The sequence below is a fragment of the Epinephelus lanceolatus genome, chromosome 4, assembly GCF_041903045.1.
Source record: "Epinephelus lanceolatus isolate andai-2023 chromosome 4, ASM4190304v1, whole genome shotgun sequence".
Classification (NCBI taxonomy): Eukaryota; Metazoa; Chordata; class Actinopteri; order Perciformes; family Serranidae; genus Epinephelus; species Epinephelus lanceolatus.
The window spans coordinates 38,765,986-38,787,622 of record NC_135737.1 but is presented as its reverse complement, the minus strand read 5'-3'; the positions used below and the strand labels follow the sequence as shown (position 1 = coordinate 38,787,622).

At 38.7% G+C, this 21,637-nt stretch overlaps 2 protein-coding genes across 2 annotated transcripts; both read left to right on the top strand.

Moving 5' to 3' along the window:
* Positions 1-122: 122 nt before the first annotated feature.
* On the top strand, positions 123-3,212 carry LOC144462755 (uncharacterized). Its single transcript, XM_078167247.1, has 7 exons — positions 123-464; positions 656-724; positions 1,608-1,702; positions 1,811-1,937; positions 2,039-2,159; positions 2,244-2,314; positions 2,477-3,212. Exons 1-7 carry the CDS (start codon positions 393-395, stop codon positions 2,591-2,593), a joined length of 672 nt encoding a protein of 223 aa, XP_078023373.1. The 5' UTR covers positions 123-392; the 3' UTR covers positions 2,594-3,212.
* A 6,629-nt stretch (positions 3,213-9,841) lies between these two features.
* Positions 9,842-20,692, top strand: LOC117259081 (P2X purinoceptor 5-like). The gene is made up of 12 exons (XM_033630292.2): positions 9,842-10,057; positions 10,845-10,995; positions 11,573-11,644; positions 15,084-15,159; positions 15,545-15,641; positions 16,669-16,749; positions 16,886-17,027; positions 19,207-19,337; positions 19,535-19,628; positions 19,712-19,777; positions 19,909-19,991; positions 20,393-20,692. The coding sequence occupies exons 1-12, from the start codon at positions 9,921-9,923 to the stop codon at positions 20,469-20,471; spliced, it is 1,209 nt and encodes a 402-aa protein (XP_033486183.1). The 5' UTR covers positions 9,842-9,920; the 3' UTR covers positions 20,472-20,692.
* Positions 20,693-21,637: the final 945 nt, after the last annotated feature.

Below are 21,637 nucleotides of genomic sequence, written 5' to 3'. Positions count from 1 at the left end.
ATGAACTCATCGTAGGCGAGGCAAGTTTCTCATCAGAACTGATGTCACAGATTTATCTAAAATTAATCTACTTGTTGATGGATCAGTCCTTTAAAAATTATGTGAAAATGTTATGAGTTTTGCTGCATAAAATGATTTAACAAGTTGATTGTCGTGAAAGAAGGTCTGGAATGTGACTTCAGACAAACCAGTCTTTAGCTAAAGTGTTGCATCAATGACCCATTCTCAAACATGTTGACAACAATGTGATTAAATATGAATTAACTTTAGTCTCTACACTACCATTACCAACATACCAATATTTTTGTGTGATTAATTTTCTCCAAAAGGTGATAGAATGTTACATTAGAGCCATCCTCAATTCTAAGGATACTGCTGGCCGACTCTACCTCATGAATCACTACACCGTGGGTGCAATTGTACATGGCACAAGAGAGCAGATGGCAAGGCAAGGGTTAAAAAAGGTGAGTGTAATCATTATTATATTATCACTTTAGTAGTCTTGTTTTTAACCAATACATTTATAATAGCCACTTCACCTTTTTGGTTGGTCCAGTGGAGGAAAATTCATAATATATTCTCATCATTTGTTTTTTTGGTTCAGTATATTACAAAAGAAATACAGTCCTTTTTCCATTTTCACACATTTTGTCAGGTCACATTTGATGACTATGATGGAGCCATTGGATTTGTCAACATAAGAAATGTGCACTGGAAGTTTGTGGTGAGTATAAAGCTACTTATAGTACTATGTGTCTTTACAGCATTTATGTATGGCTCATGGTTTGTCCATTTAAATGCTATCAACCTTGCAATTGCTATAAAGGTTTATGAATACCTATAATAAAGTAAATAAAACTACATAGATTACTATTAGTTGAATCTTTTAATAAAAGTTCATGTACTTTTATCAAATTTTATAATTAATCTACTCACAGACAATAAGAGGCTTACTGTGCATCAAGTTGTCAACTGCAGTTTTGAAGTTTTACATAAATGAATCTTATTGTTACCTCCACCAAGGAGGTTATGTTTTCGCCGGTGTTGGTCTGTTTGTCTGTCTGTTTGTTTGTTTGTTTGTTTGTTTGTCTGCAAAATAACTCAAAAAGTTATGAACGGATTTTAATGCAATTTTCAGGAAATGTGGAAAATGGGACAAGGAACAGATGATAAAATTTTGGTGGTGATTAGTTGAAGCAAAGGGGATAAAATAATAAATAAAGTCTATGGTCTGACAGCCTCAGCAGCAATTAACATGGTGAAAATAGCGCCATCTGGTGGCCAGAAAGCACATCTTGTTCTACTTGCTAAAAATATTGTTTAAAAAAGTTGAAATTAATGTTCTGTGTTAGAAATACAAAAAAAACATTATATTCTGTGTTAGTACAAAATAAAAATGAAATAAATACACCACAGTCTCTCCATAGTGAAGGCATATATTTGTGATGCAGGCTGCAAAATATGATGCAGAAGGGGAGGGAATATCAGCTACTTGGTGGAGATCTGCACTCTGAGTGCTTTTCTAGTTTTATTATTGTTGCTGTTGTTGTTAATGACACATTTGAAGATGGTATATGGTTTAATGATGCTACCTTTTTATGTTACAGTATCTTCATGCCCTTTCAAACCACATTTTTGTGGTTGATCCTCTACAAGGGTCAGATGAAGTCGAGGACTCCAGAAAGGCTGGCTACAGATTTGGGTAATATTAAATAGATTATGGGAAGTAAATAGGTTACAAACACATTCTGTCAAGCCATAGAGTAAGCGCAAAGGTAAAGCAAAAATGTATTTTACTTTCAACCTGTAGACAGTATTTCAAAATGCGCCGGAACAGACTTGGAAAGGAGGACTGGGTTAACATCAAGTGGCAGCCTGGCAAGATAACGCACACCTTCCAGAAAGATGACACCAGTTGTGGGATCTTTGTCATGCAGGTGATTCTACGCAATATGTTTTCTTTATGATAAAACAGCATGTAGTTTTACTATGTAAGATGATCGTACACAGTACATGTGTTGTTTTGCCATCTCTACAGATGGCCAAGATGACCGTGACACAGTTTCCAAACATCCCAAAGAGGTTTCACATTAACACATCCAAAAAATCTCTTCAAAATCTAAGAAGAGACATGGCAGAAGAAATTCTGAAAGGATCAGGTATTGCTCAAAATATTACATTGATATGTCAAACACTTCCTACAAACTTAACAGTAATAAAGACCTGTATTTCCTTTTTTGCAGTTTCAAAGGATGAGTTCTGTTCCTTCTGTGGCAATGAGGACCTGCCCAAGACTGCTGTTGATGCTGTCTGGGTGAGATTTAGACATCAATAGATAATCTGAATAGTGGATAATCAGTAGATAATCTGGGGTTAAGAACCAGACACAACATTAAATTATTCAAATATTATATACTTTTATGCATTACATAGAGGTAACATTTTCTTAATATGTTTAATGAATTTATCCCTGTAGATTCAGTGTGAAACTTGCACAAAATGGTTTCACATGCAGTGCCTTGGAATGACAGCGGCAACGACACCAAACACAGATACCCCTTGGTATTGTGTACTGTGCAACGACCCTAAATAAAGAGGCTGTAGGTGACTTTGGTGAGGTCTTACCTGAGATAGACTTTCTATGTAAAAATAGGACTGTGAACTTCTGTCATTAATAATGTACAGTGAGATGTGTGTGTGTGTGTGTGTGTGTGTGTGTGTGTGTGTCTATTCTAGGAACGTTCATTTTGCCGTAGTTATTTTTCATGTAATTTTACTGTATCACAGATAATCAAAATGTTGTTTTTGAGTCTCTGATTGATTAACATTCCTACTAAAATTCCCAGAAATTATGAAAAATGCCTTTCTTTCAAACCGAGTGTTGTAGTGGAATCAGCGGCTGGAAAACTGGGGTAGATATATGCAGGGCTGATGAGCTGATGGATTGCATGTGACTGGCTTGGTGTGTCAGATCAGCAGTGACCAGGGAGCTGGAAGCAGAGGAGCGCCACGCCCACCACACAGACACAGACACACAGAGAAACACACAGGGTGGCACAGGAGACACAAGGGTAGGGGAAACACAAGAAAAAAACTGGAGGCCAGGCTGTGGCTGCAACAATTATAGTGAAGTTATTGATTAATATTACTTAGAAAAATTCCCAGAACTTATTAAAAATCCCTTTCATTCAAACCAAGTGCTGTAGTGTACTCTGTAGGAGACCAATGAAGTGTGGAGTGAGTTTGGTGACACTACACTGCATCATATTGAAATTATTGATTAATATTCCTAATAAAAATTGCCAGAAATTATGTAAGATGCCTTTCTTTCAAACCAAGTGTTGTAGTGTACTCTGTAGGAGACCAATGAAGTGTGGAGTGAGTTTGGTGACCCTACACTGCATCATATTGAAATTATTGATTAATATTCCTAATAAAAATTGCCAGAAATTATGTAAGATGCCTTTCTTTCAAACCAAGTGTTGTAGTGTACTCTGTAGGAGACCAATGAAGTGTGGAGTGAGTTTGGTGACCCTACACTGCATCATATTGAAATTATTGATTAATATTCCTAATAAAAATTGCCAGAAATTATATAAAATACCTTTCTTTCAAACCAAGTGCTGTAGTGTACTCTGTAGGAGACCAATGAAGTGTGGAGTGAGTTTGGTGACCCTACACTGCATCATATTGAAATTATTGATTAATATTCCTAATAAAAATTGCCAGAAATTATGTAAAATGCCTTTCTTTCAAACCAAGTGCTGTAGTGTACTCTGTAGGAGACCAATGAAGTGTGGAGTGAGTTTGGTGACACTACACTGCATCATATTGAAATTATTGATTAATATTCCTAAGAAAAATTGCCAGAAATTATGTAAAATGCCTTTCTTTCAAACCAAGTGCTGTAGTGTACTCTGTAGGAGACCAATGAAGTGTGGAGTGAGTTTGGTGACACTACACTGCATCATATTGAAATTATTGATTAATATTCCTAAGAAAAATTGCCAGAAATTATGTAAAATGCCTTTCTTTCAAACCAAGTGCTGTAGTGTACTCTGTAGGAGACCAATGAAGTGTGGAGTGAGTTTGGTGACACTACACTGCATCATATTGAAATTATTGATTAATATTCCTAAGAAAAATTGCCAGAAATTATGTAAAATGCCTTTCTTTCAAACCAAGTGCTGTAGTGTACTCTGTAGGAGACCAATGAAGTGTGGAGTGAGTTTGGTGACACTACACTGCATCATATTGAAATTATTGATTAATATTCCTAAGAAAAATTGCCAGAAATTATGTAAAATGCCTTTCTTTCAAACCAAGTGCTGTAGTGTACTCTGTAGGAGACCAATGAAGTGTGGAGTGAGTTTGGTGACCCTACACTGCATCATATTGAAATTATTGATTAATATTCCTAAGAAAAATTGCCAGAAATTATGTAAAATGCCTTTCTTTCAAACCAAGTGTTGTAGTGTACTCTGTAGGAGACCAATGAAGTGTGGAGTGAGTTTGGTGACCCTACACTGCATCATATTGAAATTATTGATTAATATTCCTAAGAAAAATTGCCAGAAATTATGTAAAATGCCTTTCTTTCAAACCAAGTGCTGTAGTGTACTCTGTAGGAGACCAATGAAGTGTGGAGTGAGTTTGGTGACCCTACACTGCATCATACTGAAATTATTGATTAATATTCCTAAGAAAAATTGCCAGAAATTATGTAAAATGCCTTTCTTTCAAACCAAGTGCTGTAGTGTACTCTGTAGGAGACCAATGAAGTGTGGAGTGAGTTTGGTGACACTACACTGTATTATAGTGACGTTACTGAATATTTTTGTAATATCTCTTTTCGGTGTTGCACTTTGTAGACGGTCCCTGCGCGCTGTGCTCAAAGCCGGCTGCACGTAAACACCAATGTTCTTGGTGTGGCTCAGAGGACGGCTCATTTTGATGAATATTATGTTGTAGCTCGTTGTCTATCTTACTACGATTGAAAATATGTGTGTTTTGTGTTTTAACAACGTTTCACTTAAGAGTTACTGATCCCGGAAGTTCGAATCTGCCAATATCTTTCCAACTTTACCGCACTCACAGAGCTGAATCATCAGTTAGTTTTTTTTAATGCGTTTTATTTATGAACATTTATTAACACAACAAAAAAGAAAAGAAACAAAGCAGTACACATGAAAAAAGGACTAATATGAGGGCATGGGATGTTTACAAAGACATGACAAATTTTCCTAATTTAAAGGGATAGTGCACCCAAAAATGAAAATTCAGCCATTATCTACTCACCCATATGCCGATAGAGGCCCTGGTGAAGTTTTAGAGTGCTCACATCCCTTGCGGAGACCTAATGGCAGACGGCGCCCCAGACTAACGTCCAAGAACACAAAACTGAATCCACAAAGTATCTCCATACTGCTCATCCATAGTGATCCAAGTGTCCTGAAGCCCCGACATAAAAAGTTGTTTCGAAAAACGTCATATGAACTCTGTTTTTAGCCTCACTGTAGCCTGTAGCTCTGACTGCTTCTCTGTGCTTCGCGTTCACGTGTGCGCACGCTCAGGGTGATCGGTGATCTCTGAAGAGCAGCAGTCTCGTTAGTACTGATGTCCAGTTTCTCAAGTGCAGGCATCGCCAATTCCCAGTCTGAGCAGCAAAGACTTTCCTCATCCGTTGGCATTGCTTTGCATTTGTAACAACTACACCACCAGGTTTCCAGTGCTCGACTCCGGTATTCTGCGGCTGGCTGAGGGTTAGGTAGCCTGAGTTCCGTCCGTATACTCGGGCTTAAACAAATACGGCTCAACAAAGAAATGCTGTTCCTCCTCAATTTCAAAGTCTTCAGACATGTTGGGCTGTCCTTTGCTAAAAGACCGTAGTGCAAATTATCTTTAAGCTACTATGGGTACGTTGTCTCTCCCTGCGGTGCATGTGTCACGTGATGTAAACACAGGTGAGCAAAGCTCATGCTTTCGCTGGTCTCACGCAGGCGCGCACACGTGAACGCGGAGCACAGAGAAGCAGTCAGAGCTACAGGCTACAGTGAGGTTAAAAACAGGGTTCATGTGACGTTTTTCGAAACAACTTTTTATGTCGCGGCTGCAGCACACTTGGATCACTATGGATGAGCAGTATGGAGATACTTTGTGGATTCAATTTTGTGTTCTTGGACGTTAGTCTGGGGCGCCGTATACCATTAGGTGTGCTGGCCGCTCCACCCGCCGATCTCTGCAAGGGATGTGAGGACTCTAAAACCTCACCAGGGCCTCTATCGGCATATGGGTGAGTAGATAATGGCTGAATTTTCATTTTTGGGTGCACTATCCCTTTAAAGTAAGGTTTCATATATGGTACATATGATTATCATGTGACATCAGTCTCATTGGCTAAATAAACATTTTCTCCACTGTTTCCCTCTCAGTTCTTTCTGAGGTCGTATACAATATGTCATCTGTTCCATAAGGTGTAAGTGATTAACAGTATTAATAAAGAGGCGAACACTGGGACAGTTTTTCTGGAGCCAGTATTTAGCCTTTTTACTTGTTGCCAGCAGGATCTTTAGTAAATAGATATAATCTTTGTTTGATGTGAATGTTGTACTGATACTAAAACCCAAAGTTTTTTAAATGATTGTTGCTACTTCCTTCCAGAAAGTCTGAATAGAAGGACAAGACCAGAAAATATGGGCATGTGCAACCATGATTTCTCCACATTCCCTCCAGCAGCACAGCTGGGTGCCACAGTCAGTTCAGAGGAGGACCCAAATGCAGACTAACAGACAGTTTGAGTTTTTAACAAAAAGCGAGATTTAATGTTGCTGATTGAAAACATCCAGTACAGGCAGGCAACTCAAAGTCAGAATGAAAGCAGAACAAAAACTAAACTGAAAACCATCCGGGAAACACACGATGAACAAGGATGAATGCAGGATGATCAAAAGAACGCACCCAGGAGGGACACAGACGAACTGACAAAGAACAAAGGGAAACACACAGGTATGCACAGAAAACTAATCACAAGAACAAGACACATATTATTATAATTTATTATTATTCTAGGGGGGGACAGATTCCCACCCTCTTTGGTTCCATTACTCACAAGCTCAGCTTGTGGAGCTGCTGTGGACTTTGGACTCTTAAGCGGGATTTATACTAGTGCCTCAGCTCAATACAGAGCCTATGCCGTAGCTTACGCACATGGCCTACACCGCTGTGAGCATTTTTACTTGTGTGGTGGTGTGTCTGTGTCACTCTGAAATTACACCTCCAAACACTAGTCAGAGGGGTAGTTTCTGTGAAGTGCTGCAAAGTTTTGTGGATTCAAAACACACTCAAAACACACATTAAACATGACTCACTGCCGACAGTTTCAAACACAAATTGGCTTCACTATAACACAGCATTCACAGACAAAGCACTTGTCTTTTGCTGGGGTCCATGTCATTGGTCCGACAGCCCATTGGTCCGACATCCCATTAGTCTGACGGTCTGCGATGCTGAACGGCTCCCGGCGGGCGTATTTCAACATTGATGGTGCGCTGCGACCGGTGTTGTGTCCCTACTGGTTTCCAATTTAACTGGTTTCCTTACCGAACAGCTGCAGATGTGCTGCGCCTCCGTCAGCAGATTCGTCACAAATTCACAAACATACACAACATATTACTGGCGATCTTAAAGTCGCAGCTCACATCTACCACAGTGAATATGTTTCTGTAAGTGAGCGCTACGTACCAGCGACATTAAAAAAAGAAAGGAAAGAAAATATAATATACACAAATTTGCGTCAAGCTGGACTTGATTTCACGTCAACAAAAGACAATATAACACAAACCGCACGTCTACCTGTGTGAGCCACTGAAACTCACAGAGCGCATGGCTTTCCTCAGGTATTAGTAAATTACGCCAGCATCCAGGTAACATTTTGATTTGGGCTGACCTGAGACAACTGGTTACCCTCGGCTTGCCTTGAACAATGGTCGGAACAATGGGATGTCGGACCAATGGGCTGTCGGACCAATGGGCAGTTCCCCTTTTGCTGGACACATTTTAAAATATAAATAGGCTACAACATGCTTATGTTTTTAGCACAAGCCTATGGCATTTCACATTGTATAAATTAGACTAGCGGCTAGCAAAGATTTCCTCAACACATACGAAGCCAGGGACAACATTTATCAAAGGTAACGTTGCAAAGTTTGGTTCCATTACTCACAAGGTTCACCGACAATACAGCTGTCTAATACTAAACACATTTTCCAAACAAATACAACATGCTAACGATATTAGCCTAAGCCCATGGCATTTTACATTGTATAAACTAGCCTATATACTATAGCTACACAATAGCCTACGCCGTTAAGAGCATTTATACTTGTGCTGTTGTGATTGTGTCACTCTGCAGTTACACCTCCAGAACACTAGTTGGCGGTGGAGTTTCTGTGAAGTGCTGTAAAATTTGACTGCTTCAAAACACACATTAAACATGGCTTGCTGGATACATTTTCGCCACAAATACAACATGCTAATGTTTTTAGCACAAGCCTATGACATTTTACATTGTATGAATTAGCCTAGCGGCTAGCAAAGATTTCCTCTACTCGTATGAAACCAGGGACAACAGCAAGTTAACAAAGGTAACGTTACAACTTTGGATCTATTACAACTCACAAGGTTCACTGACAAAACAGCTGTCTAATATTAACGTTTTCCAAACAAATACAACATGCTAATGTTTTTAGTACAAGCATATGGCATTTTACATTGTATTTATTAGCCTAGCAGTTAGCAGAGATTTCCTCTTCTCACATGAAGCGAGGGACAACAGTGACATTTAACAAAGCTAACATTACAAAATTTGGGTCCATTACAACTCACAAGGTTCACCGACAAAACAACTGTTTTACACTTAAGATGTTTTCCTCTTCCTCAATAAAATTAGAGACAACAGCAACATTTAACAAAGGTAACGTTACAAAATTCGGCTCCATTACAACTCACAAGGTTCACCGACAAAACAACTGTCTTCTACTAAATACGTTTTCCAAACAAATACAACATGCTAACGTTATTAGCACAAGCCTATGACATTTTACATTGTATAAATTAGCCTAGCCGTGTGCAGAGATTTCCTCTACTCATATGAAGCCAGGGACAGCAGCGACATTTAACAAAGGTAACGTTACAAAATTCGGCTCCATTACAACTCACAAGGTTCACCGACAAAACAACTGTCTTCTACTAAATACGTTTTCCAAACAAATACAACATGCTAACGTTATTAGCACAAGCCTATGACATTTTACATTGTATAAATTAGCCTAGCCGTGTGCAGAGATTTCCTCTACTCATATGAAGCCAGGGACAGCAGCAACATTTAACAAAGTAACGTTACAAAATTTGGCTCCATTACAACTCACAATGTTCACCGACAAAACAACTGTCTTATACTAAACACGTTTTCCAAACAAATACAATATGCTAACGTTATTAGCGCAAGCCTATGGTATTTTACATTGAGCAAATTAGCCAAGCGACTGGTGGAGATTTCCTCTACTCATATGAAGCCAGGATAAATTACATGCATTACACTTATTATGTATGTATTTTCCTTCCCATCAATTGTTAAAACCACTATGTTGTATCAACAGAATGCCGGATATTCTCATCAGAAGGCTAGCATTATTTTGAAAGTCCCACCTGGATATGGTGCTTGTTGATGCTGACTTGACGCTGGCGGTGAGAAGCGTGTGTGTGTGTGTGTGTGTGGGGGGGGGGGGGGGGATCATAATGAGGGCTTGGCAGTGGGAGTGTGTGTGTCCGCCGCCCGCAGATAGAAACTCTCCGGCTGTGTGTGTGTGGACCACTATCACTCACTATGCTCTGACACCCAACTGCCCGCAGACAGCTGCAGGATGGCCGGGAGCTTCTTGAAAGGACGCTTCCTCTCCTTGTTCGACTACAAAACGGAAAAATACATTGTCGCCAAAAATAAGACAGTTGGAGTTTTGTACAGACTTATTCAGTTATCTATCATCGGGTACATTATAGGGTAAGTCAGTGAATTACTGTTGTGGCTTTTACAGTTTTATTACCTCGTTTTCACATGCCATAAATTCATTTAAATTAATTAACCCAAAGCAAATCATTTTGAATTCCTCTCAGATATAAAATTAGCCTATATATTAACATAGAAATTTATGTAAATTTAGCAGCTCACATAAATGTACCGAACTATACACTCACCTATTTTATTATGTTTCCAAATTGACCATTATGATGATTTTAAAGCTTGATAAAGTAAATGGGCTTTAAGTTTTTAGTCAGTGCTTTCTTAGGCCAAGTGACAGGAAGGTTATATCTTTATTTATTGATTGATTGAGTTACAGTTATAATTGTAGCACAAAGTTTTTTTATGTTCAGAGTACTCTTGTGGCTTTCTCAGTGCCTTGAAGCAAAACCCATACATTAAAAACCCTAATATAGTAAGTAAATTTGACTTAAAGTTGCAGTACCTTAATGATAAACAACAAAGCAACAGTCAGTATTAGAGTTAAAAATAACTTATTCTTATTATTGCACAAAATGTCTAACAGTGTACAGTCTAGTCCTATAACCACAGGTATCATGGCAATACTTTTAACTTCAAACAAGAATATTATATGATAGTGGAACAAAAAATCCACTACCATAAAGCACAAACATGAATGTGTTCTTATTGCCAAATATAGAAGAGACAATAGGCCCACACATTCTGTATTTTCCTTAATGTTTAACACAAACAATAAGTCAATTAAATGACACAACAAACAATTTTCCATTTTTCCTTTCACTCACAGATGGGTTTTCATAGTAAAGAAAGGCTACCAGGAGACAGACGAGGCTATCCAGAGCTCTATTATAACTAAACTGAAGGGAGTCTCAGTGACGAACACCACTGAGTCTGGTCTGCTGGTGTGGGGACCAGAGGACTATGTCATCCCACCACAGGTGAAGCATTTACACTGCAGCCAAACTAATATGTGCATACATCCAAACTGGGTGAAAGACATGCTCGTGGCTAAATTAAGAAGATAACAAAACATCCATTTTAAAGTATTTGTTTCTTATGTCTGCTTGACTTCATGAACATGCAGGATTCAAGTGAACTTCAGTGGTGACATGTACCAGTGCAGGCTGACAAAACAATAAAATGTGACTGTTCAGGGCCCATATACGGACAGTCAGTCAGGAAAAACTGGTTGAAGGGGTAGTTTGACATTTTGGGAATTGTTCCCTTTCTTGTTTAATAAGAGGAGACAGAAGCAGGTTTAAATCAACAGAAAACAGGTTATGGGGGGAATAGTTAGACACTATGACAACACAGTCGTTGGAACAGTGGTTACTGTATACTGTATATCCTGAGAGGGACAGGTGTGCGTGCAGGAGCAGGGTCAGGTGACAGCCTGACTGAAGACCCCTCAAGATAGAGTCTAAGGCTGAAGAGGGAGAAAGGGTGGGAGTACAGGGGTCGTCATGTTATGTTGTCAACATAAAGACCAGTTCATATTGTTTTCTCTACATCTAGGGTGAAGCTGTTCTGTTTGTTGTAACCAATTTCCTAGAAACACCAAACCAGAAGCTGGGATACTGTGCTGAGGTAAGAATGTGTTATACAGTTAGCTTAAGTGTACACCAAGGACTGTTTCTTAGACCACTGTGTTTGCACTCACATGGGCACTTCTAGTGGCTTTAATCGCAGCTGTCAAAATGAATCTTGAATCTAATTTGCTAGTCATTATTTTCATCTTTGACAGCATAATGCCAGTAATGATAAACTTTTATTGGAATCTGATACATCCTGGGTCTTAAACAGGGGGTCCATGCCCCCATTGGGTCATTAGAGTTACTGCAGGCCCCCCAAATTACCTCTTGATAATTTAACCAAACTTATAATTTCAATGTTCTTTTTTTTCCAAAAAGTAAAATGTGTGTGACATTACACATTAATACAAATTCAACATGTAATCAGCAAAAATAAACTGGCCCATTCATAAAATTAATTTACAGTGTACAACATTTATGATAGGCGTACCCATGAATCAATGTGCAATCATGTGAGCTAGCTCATGTGAAATCACTGTGCTTCTCCTTTTTATTCACATATTGGCCAGTTAGCTGTATGATTACTGGTATGTCATGTGTAGTGGTTTATAATACGGAGCAAGAGACTCTGACACGTTGTCTACCCCAGAAACCACTGACGAAAGTGCAGGGGGTGAGGTTAATGCACCTAGCTATGCTGCAGCTGATGCTGACTTAGCAGCTACAGGCGAGTGCAAACAAGAGAAGGCCCCAAAATATTCAGAGAATTGTCCTAAGGGCAACTTGTTTTTGTACAGTTTATGTAGTAGGGGGTCCCTGCTTTGTCTCTCTTTCAGCAAAGGGGTCCTTGGCCTGAAAAACAATGGAGACCCGTGTGGTTCCCAACTGGTCCACCCACGGGATCCAGATTTCTCCTTAGTCATTAGTTCAAGGTCCACACAGTTAAATATACTTAGTGTCATACTTGCGTTTGGCCATGTTGTTGAGCTGGTTTGCTGTCTCTCAAGTCTCTGTCAGTTAGACACTCACTTTTCAGCAGGAAACTACTTCAAAATAAAAGCTCTGTGCCAGAAATTCATAGTACTTAAAAATAAAGTGTGTTTTTTTACAAACTTGACATATTTGCGAGTCACTTGTGGTCCATTCAGAATGGACCAGCAACCCACTTTTGGACAGTAGTTGTGTTATTCTTGCCTCGCCAGGTCAAAGTTTTTTGTCAAAATTTCATCCTTCTTATTAAAAAAAATCTGAATCAGTCCCAACAATCCATGTAACACATTACAGATGAACCCCTGAAAGATAAATAGGCTATCAGCCAATATCAGTGTCAACAGCTGTGTATTAAACATAGTCCCTCGCTTTATACGGATATGGACATGTATGTGTGTCTGAGGTCAAAATGAAGTAAACATGGTCAGACTGACCGCTGGCACTGGAGCTGCGCACAAGGTCATGCAGAACTGAGAAGATACTGCTGCACCTCCATATTTAGTTAAACACAGAGAAACTTGAGCTGTCATACAATTTTAATGATGCACAGCATTTTCTTGAGAGATGAAATTTCCTACTTCAAAGTACTTGAAGTTTTCAGGTCAGTTGTCTTCTTGAGAAGCAAAAGACAAGAAGTTAATTTAGTTAATTTAGTATTGCTGTTGTTATTTGACCATGCTTCACCTTTTTATTGTGTCTGTCTAGAAAGTTGTTATGACTGTCATCTGGATGAACCGCATTTAATTCTGAGACAAACATGTTTATGTTTAACATTTGGATACTCGTGAGTTTTCTGTTGTGAGCATCAGCTAGCTGGAGGGCATGATGTCCTGTTTAGACACTGTGTTCCCTCGCCGTTTGGCTCGCAGTTTCGAGCTGTCGGAGACTAGCTGTGTTTATTTTAAGGTTACTTTGTTTACTCTGCACTGTTTGACGTCTAAAACATCTGGAAACTATTTGCACCGCCGTTTCATAGATACAATAGGCCATGTGCGACTGAGGTTAGGGAAGAACTGGAAAGGAAGAAACATAAATAAACTAGAACTTTGCCATCGTTAGATCCCCATAGCTGATATTTTGTCATTTCAGTAAACTGTAGAGACAAACTTGTTATCGCTCTTCATAAATGGTTACTTGAGCTACTCAGCTACCAGAAGCACCACGAATCAGTTCAAACTTTTAAAATGCCAGGATGAAGAAGACAGTTGCGCATTACAGTAACCCCCCTAAAGACTGAGAAAGTTGTGAATCAGTCATCAGTGTATTGTGCACAATGACAGTGGCTGATCTATAGCGCCCCCCTACTGATTTCTCATGGCTTGTGTGGTGGCAAAGCCAGTCACAGCCAGAGCAGCACTGGTCTGCGTTTTCTTCACAGCGCTTACTCATAACAGAAGACTTCTAACTCTTGACAAAGGCTGACACCTCCCCCGTCTTTCTACGGGTGTTTGCCAGTTATACTGTTCATCATTTCTCTTAGCTACATCTTTAAATTTCCAGAAGGTTCCTGGTATGTAAACTCAGCCTCTCTTGGTCTCTTGCCTCACTGCATCAGCCAAGAGAAATAACAAGCGTCCAAAAGCACCGCACAGCCATAAAACACTGCTCCTGTATACATTTCGGCTCTCACCAGCTGCAGTGCCCCTGTGCCTGAAAGGCTGCCACACTTGAGTGGGAGCCTTTAAGTGTCCTTTATCATGTCTAACTAGGCACAGTCTCACTAACACAAGAGTGTTTTAGTTGAAGTCTGATATGAAAAGGGCACAGACATGTGTTCATAAACAACCCCGAAGCACATTTTTACTTTCATGTTTTGCTAGAAAACAGAATCCTCTTACCTTTACCATTTATGTGAAAGCATGCTGGAATACTAACAGGACAAACTGTTGCAAATACAGCCTCAGATGACCTTGTCTAACCATATTAGTATATGTTTTGGTCACATTGTCTGTGAACATTTTACACCTTTTCATCATATTTCATTTCCAATAATTGTTATTAGAGGAACAGCCGATACATGTGATATTTTGGGAGCCCATACTTGCCAGGAAAAGTAAAATACTAATACTAAGTCAAGGTGTTTAAACACTAAGACAAAGTTATGAGCTACTTAGTCAAAAGTATGAGTTACCAAATCAAAATGATGGAATAGTGGAAAATTAGGAGCTTGTAAGTCAAAATTATTAAATACTAAGTCAAAAGTATGAGATACAAAGTCAAATTAGAAGGTAATAAATTAAGGACACTTGAAATGTGACAGCTATCTCACAATTTTGTCTTAGTTAGTCATAAGGTTGCCTTACTGCGAGTATTTTATTTCTAACATGGCTAGGATTTTATGTATTTCTTTTCTTTTCAAAGCCAAGATGGGCCTCCATAGCTATGAACCTTGCTTATTATTGTTTTATTATTATTTATTGTTTATAATTGTGTAAAAGTGGTCTGTTTATGGTTAAATACACTTTGAACCTTTGCCTTTTTTTTTCTGTGGCGTTTGATCTCAGAGCCTCAAGGTGCTGGATGGCCACTGTCAAGACGACAAGGACTGTGAAGAGGGGAGGATGGTGGTGTCTGGTCATGGTCAGGAAGAAACAACGCTTTAAATTTCCATTTAGTTAGTGGTTAAGTCAGTCAGCCTAACATGAAAAATGATTTGGGTCCAAATTTAACAAGGTTACATTCTCTTTTGTTGTCACTGTGTTTTTCCAAATAAACAAAAATTAGTGCAACATGTATGATAGAAAACACAAGGGGTTAAGATAATGATAAGGGATGTTCTGAGTGGTGATTAGTGTCTGTTCAAGTCGAGGTCACTGACATGAAATTTGGAAATAAGAGTAGAATTATCATTTGAACTTTGAACATTTTGAACTGATGTATGTATATGTATATCTTTGCAACAGAAATTCAAACTTCTTTTACATGTTACAAGCTGTGTGACTCTTATTTTGCTGTTTTTCTGAAGGGATGATGAGCGGCCGATGTTTAAGATACGATGAAAACTCCACTGGTACCTGCGAAATCTACGGCTGGTGTCCCATTGAAAGAAAATTGAAACCACAGTAAGGAGCAAAGCAGACTCACCATTACATTACATTGATTCTACAAGTCTCATGAATTCTGCTAGAGGGATGAACACCTTCCTCCAAAAGATATTATCTGATTAGGTTTAATGATGATGGTGGTGGAGAGCGCTGTCGAGCATGTCAGTCAAAAATCTCTCACAGGTGTTGAACTGGGTTGAGATCTGGTGACTGTGAAGGCCATAGCATATGATTCCCGTTATTGTCGTACTCATCAAACCATTCAGTGACCCCTCGTGCCCTATTATCATCCAAGAAGACACCATTCCCATCAGGATAGAAATGTTTTATCACAGGATAAAGATGATCACTTAGAAACAACTTTGTTTTGACTTGCAGTGACCATTACCGCTAAGGGAATAAGTAGGTCTAAAATATGCCAGCAAAACCACCAGATCTCCTCACTGTAGGGGTCAAGCTTTCAGGCCTGTGCTGTTCTCTTGGTGTATGCCACACATGCACTCGCTCACTTGGGGAGAATATGGAGTGTGTAAACCATCTATCTTCCAATTGGACTTGGCCTACATGGGGAACACACTCTGCCTGGTGAGCTAGAGGTCACCCCATGTTGAAAGACGTTTTGACCCATCACTAGGCCCTGCAGTTGGTATCAGGCTGTGCTTTTATACATGTACTAAGCCCCAAGACAAGAACATAGTCTTCAATCTGTTCATTAGCTAATGTTTAAGCTGCCTTTAAATACCACACTCACCTAAACAAAGAGCAGATACTAAGCAGCTTGACATTGGCCTTTTATTTACATTGCATTTGTTTAAGCTAAACATCCGGTGCTGGCCCGACTTGTTTGAGAGGTAACTTCGTGTGAATGTGATGGCCCTCTCAGTTGTCCAACCACTATCACTGTATATCTGCTCCACTTGTTAGCAACCCCTCTGCACTGAGAAACATCTCATGAATTATGTCCCTAAACCTGTTTTTTTCCAATGTTATATTCTTAGCAAAGCACAGAATGTGTGACACTAAACAATACTCTTTCATTTTACAGAGAGCCGCTGCTGATACACGCTGAAAACTTCACCATTTACATCAAGAATTTCATCCAATTTCCAAAATTCGAATTTTCAAAGTAAGTCCTCTTCTTCTGTGTTCAACATTCATTATAGGCTCTCCATCCAATTACAACTTGGTTAACTAGAAACAGATGCGTACAGTAGTGGACACTCATTTACACCCTGTAATGTTTTGCATTTCTTAAATCTGAGGTCCAACGTTTTCGAAACAAATGATCACTCCTATTTGAAGACATGTCGATTTGATGAGGAGCTCCACCCCTACTGCCCCATCTTTCGCCTGGGTGACATCACCAGAAGAGCCCGACACAACTTCCACGACATGGCGACATCGGTAGTATTACACTTTTCAGCTTTTTATTCTATCTAGAAATTAGAAGAGTGATGTAATAATAAACAAGGCAAAGCAGCTGCCATTTTAACATGAACAAACGTTTTGTGTCCTTTTTTAAAATCATAGGGATACACTATCTATAACACCATGACCATAGGGATTATTGTGACTTAAATAAATGTTTTCCCTTCAAGAAAATAACACTGAAAAGTGAATTAAGTAATAATATTTAATATTTATATAGCACCTTTTAAAAACAGCGTTTACAAAATGCTTTGACAAACAAAGCAAAACCAGAATGAGCAACAACAATAATTCAAAAAATAGAAGAAGACAAAAACAGCAGCAGCATTCAAAGAAAACATAGCAGACAGTACAGGAACAACAAAAAAATATAGCAAAGGCAGACAGGGTAGCAACAGCAGGGAAAACAACAACAGTAAATAAAAAAATAAAAACAATAAAATAAATAAAACAAATAAAAACAAGAATAAAAATAAATAATAAAAGAAGAGCAATGACATCACATAAAAGCAAGTCTATAAAAATGCGTTTTAAGAAGTAACTTAAAAGAAGATACTGATTCTGCTAGCCTTATCTCCTCAGGCAGGTGGATCCAAAGCCAAGGGGCACTGATGGCAAAAGCTCAGTCGCCTTTTATTTATTTGGTTTTAAGCCTCGACTTTGGAACGACCAGAAGGGCCCCACCTGAGAATCTAAGGCTGCGCACTGGTTCAGCGGGGGTCAGCATATCAGTAATGTAGCTTGGGGCAAGACCCAGATGTTCTTTAAAAGTGATCAGTAAAATCTTAAAATCAATTCTAAAACTTACAGGGAGCCAATGGCGGGAAGCCAGGATCGGGGTGATGTGATGTCATCTCTTAAAACCAGTGAGAAGCCTAGCTGCTGTGTTCTGAACAAGTTGGAGGCGGGAGAGAGATTTATGGTTGATGCCAGAAAAGAGGGAGTTACAGTACAGTAGTCCAGTCTTGAGAAAATGAATGCGTGAATGACTTTTTCCAGATCAGCGTGAGTGAGCATTGGTTTGATTTTAGAGATAGTTAATACTTAACTGATTGAAACAGGACTGTACAACTTTTTTGATATGGGGCTGAAAGCTTAAGTCTGAACCAAAAATTACTACAAGGTTTCTGGCAGTGGGCTTAACGTTTGAGGACAGGGGACCGAGACCATTTTTGATGAGGCTGATGCAGTTAGGGGAACTGCACAGGAGGATTTCAGATTTTGAGTTGTTGATTTGTAGAACATTTTGTGCCATCCAACAGTTAATATCACAGGTACAGTCTCCAACAGCAGTTAGGCTTTTGGGGTCACCAGGTCTCAGCGGGAGGTATATCTTTGTGTCATCCGTGTAGCAGTGAAAAGAGACATTATGTCGTTGAATAACGACTAAGTGGGAGCATATAAATAGAGAATAAAATAGGACCTAAAATTGAACCCTGCGGTACCACAGGTAATATAGGCTGTAGAAGAGGAGTGGTTGCCTATGGTGACCACAAAGGTTCTCTCTAAAAGATAAGACTGAAACCAGTAGCCTCCTGAAAGAACCACAGGATTTCCAAGTGATGAAGTACAGACATCTGGTTCGATTGTGCTGGACAGATTTAAAACAACGGCAAATATTTATTAATTTCTTTTTTACAAGGGTATTTTAAATTTGGGAAAAAGAAAGCACTGACACTGGGTCTGGGTCGGCACTCAGTATCATGAGATACCCTGAGCTGAGGTATCGACAGTGGGAGAGAAAACGTTGGATCAGTGCATCTCTGATATTTACATGGTAGTTAGGCCTCCTGTCAGTCAACATATTTGTCATTATTTAGGCACATTTCTATCATGATAACTTTAATAAACTGAGCAGAACACTGACATTGGTAAATTACTAAATTAAGTTAATTTTTTAATGTTTCTTATGCCTCATCATGGAGTGAGCATCAGTGTGTTGAAGAAGATATGCTTGGATGTCTATTGGCCCTGTAGGACAGTAGTGTAAAGATATGCACCCACCAATGGGGCCATGGCCACCCTGATACAGTGGCTCCATCAGCCACCACTATGAAAAAATTCTGGGGACGCCATTGGCAACCACCCTTTTCACCATGATTAATTGATATGGTTAAGGAGCCACATATGACCAAATGTGTACTGTGTTTTCTAGGGTGGCTCCATTGGCATTATGATAAAGTGGGACTGTGACCTTGACAAAGGTTACTCTCACTGCCATCCACAGTACCACTTTACACGTCTGGATGTCTCCAACATGACTATCGTAAAGGGGTTTAACTTCAGGTGAATCTCACTGCACACACTGTCTTAGTCTGTGTTGCTATGTTTTGCAGAGTATAAAAAAAAAGTATAATTATTTACAATTAAAAGCACATTATTTGAGAGGAGAAAACTATCCAGGAGTCCTAATCGTGTCGTTTCGTATTCTCATGCCTCCATAATTTCACCTTCCTTGTCTTCTTTTCTTTTATCCCCAACAGACACAGTCGGTATTACCAAAACGCTGATGGTGAGACCTATCGCTCTCTATTCAAAGTCTATGGCATCCGATTTACCATCATGGTGCACGGAAAGGTAAATGTGTTTTACAGGGGTTTAAGATGATTTTTGTGATTTATTTTAAACCACATTTTTTGCATTTCTTTTGTTATTCACAGGCCGGGAAGTTCAGCATCGTCCCAACAGCCATCAATGTTGGTTCAGGGCTGGCTCTGATGGGTGCTGTAAGTACTACTGATAGTTACAAATGCTTTTGAAAGAACTGCACAGGATTTTTTTTGTATTATTATTATTATTATTGTTATTTTTTACCAGTTGCAACAGTCACATCACTAAATAAAACTTTATTTAACAGGGAGCTTTCTTCTGTGACATGGTTCTTCTCTACCTGTTGAAGAAGGGCGACTCTTATCGACAGAGGAAGTTTGAAGCAGCCAAGTATGAAAGTTACACACACGAGTACACATGCAGAGTTTCCGTATAGTTAAGCATCACTGTACTTGGACTATTTTGTAATGGGGGGAAGTCAGAGAGATAGTATTAAGAAGAATCAACTTGGGTCAAAGTAAACTAGAACCCACAGCTTTGTAAGGATATAGTACTGTATGTGTCTTTGATGTTTTTATTTCAGTGCATAGGCCAACATGTTCCAATAATGATATGGTCAATATGTGGACTTCAGGTCAGCCCTCAAATTTAAATGAATAATGATGTCCACCCATGCCTCACTCACAGGTTATCTTGATAGAATTAAGCTGTTCTTGGCTAGTGCAATGCTGGTACTGTATGACACATGGCTTATCTGCAAAGATAAATACTAATCTGCCTCTGTTCCACAGAGGTATGGAGTCAACATCTGAAGACAACTGTGTGAAAGACAGAAAGGATGCCATGGAACAGGAGAATCTAACGTCTTAGTCCTTTCACCACATAAGATGAGTTTGCACCATGCTCTCGCTGGTTATACTGTAGTATAACAATCTGTATTATATATTATAAAAATGAAAAACAGCAGTACAGTACGACTTATGTTGTACTGTTGTGGAGCTCTTGTTAGATGGGGCACCTTTTTGCCTTAAATTTGTAAGAACTCTATTTTTATAACTTGAAAACACTTATTAAAAAGAATCATGAACACAGATTGCATTAACTTTGTCACATTATTAACACTGTCTGAAACTGTTGTTGCATCTAGGCCACTTTTACTGATGCTTTTATTATAACAACTTTTTTTTTTAACCAAACATATTATTAATTTATTGAAACTATTTTAGATATTTTATATGGATAAATATTGTTTAAAATCAGCAAGATATCAAGAATCAAGCCATTCAAGACTCATCTTTACAAATCCTTTTATTTTGTTTTATTTTATTATGCGGTAGCCTGGCGACCTGTCCAGGGTGTACCCTGCCTCTCGCCCAGCGTCAGCTGGGATAGGCCCCAACTCCCCAGCGGTTAGAAAATGGATGGATGGATTATTTTTTAATCTTTTTTTATTTTTTAATTTTATTTTAATTTTCTATTTTAATTTATTTTATTATTATTTTTCATTTTAAATTTTATTTTTTAATTTATTTTATTCATTTTTATTTTATTCTATTTTTTAACTTCAAAAAGCATATTTTTAAGGAAACACAGACTTTCTTTATGGTCATTATGACATACTGTGTAAAGGTTGGATTGCTGATTGGATAAAAGGACATTTTTGTAGGTCACATTTGCTGCCTTACCGTAAAAATGTAACAGGTATGGTGACTGATACGCTAATTATTATAAAGTTTATATATACTGTATAAATGTACTTTAAACATCATTGTTTAAACCAAATGTCTACAGAGAGGCCTCACACTGTGGCTCGGTATTTATGCCACATATCACTGAGACTAAGAGTCATTTATGTTTGTAGAAATTCTCTGCACTAATTTTCAAATCCACTTATCCTGTCCTGGGCTGTGGGAGGCATCAACAGATCAAAATGCAAAGCAGAGCAAACTTCACTCAAGTTATTATTTTACATTTTACAAGACTTAAATCACATTCTTTTTTTAGTACCTTGCTTCCGGCTTGATTTGCAATGACTA

What these genes read in the sequence shown, in the direction of transcription:
- LOC144462755 (XM_078167247.1), top strand. Translation starts at nt 393, where the DNA reads ATGAATCACTACACCGTGGGTGCAATTGTACATGGCACAAGAGAGCAG. An exon ending in CAAGGCAAGGGTTAAAAAAG is followed by an intron (nt 465 to 655) that starts GTGAGTGTAATC and finishes ACATTTTGTCAG; the next exon opens with GTCACATTTGATGACTATGA. An exon ending in GTGGGATCTTTGTCATGCAG is followed by an intron (nt 1,938 to 2,038) that starts GTGATTCTACGC and finishes CCATCTCTACAG; the next exon opens with ATGGCCAAGATGACCGTGAC.
- LOC117259081 (XM_033630292.2), top strand. Translation starts at nt 9,921, where the DNA reads ATGGCCGGGAGCTTCTTGAAAGGACGCTTCCTCTCCTTGTTCGACTAC. An exon ending in ATCATCGGGTACATTATAGG is followed by an intron (nt 10,058 to 10,844) that starts GTAAGTCAGTGA and finishes TTTCACTCACAG; the next exon opens with ATGGGTTTTCATAGTAAAGA. An exon ending in AGCTGGGATACTGTGCTGAG is followed by an intron (nt 11,645 to 15,083) that starts GTAAGAATGTGT and finishes GTTTGATCTCAG; the next exon opens with AGCCTCAAGGTGCTGGATGG.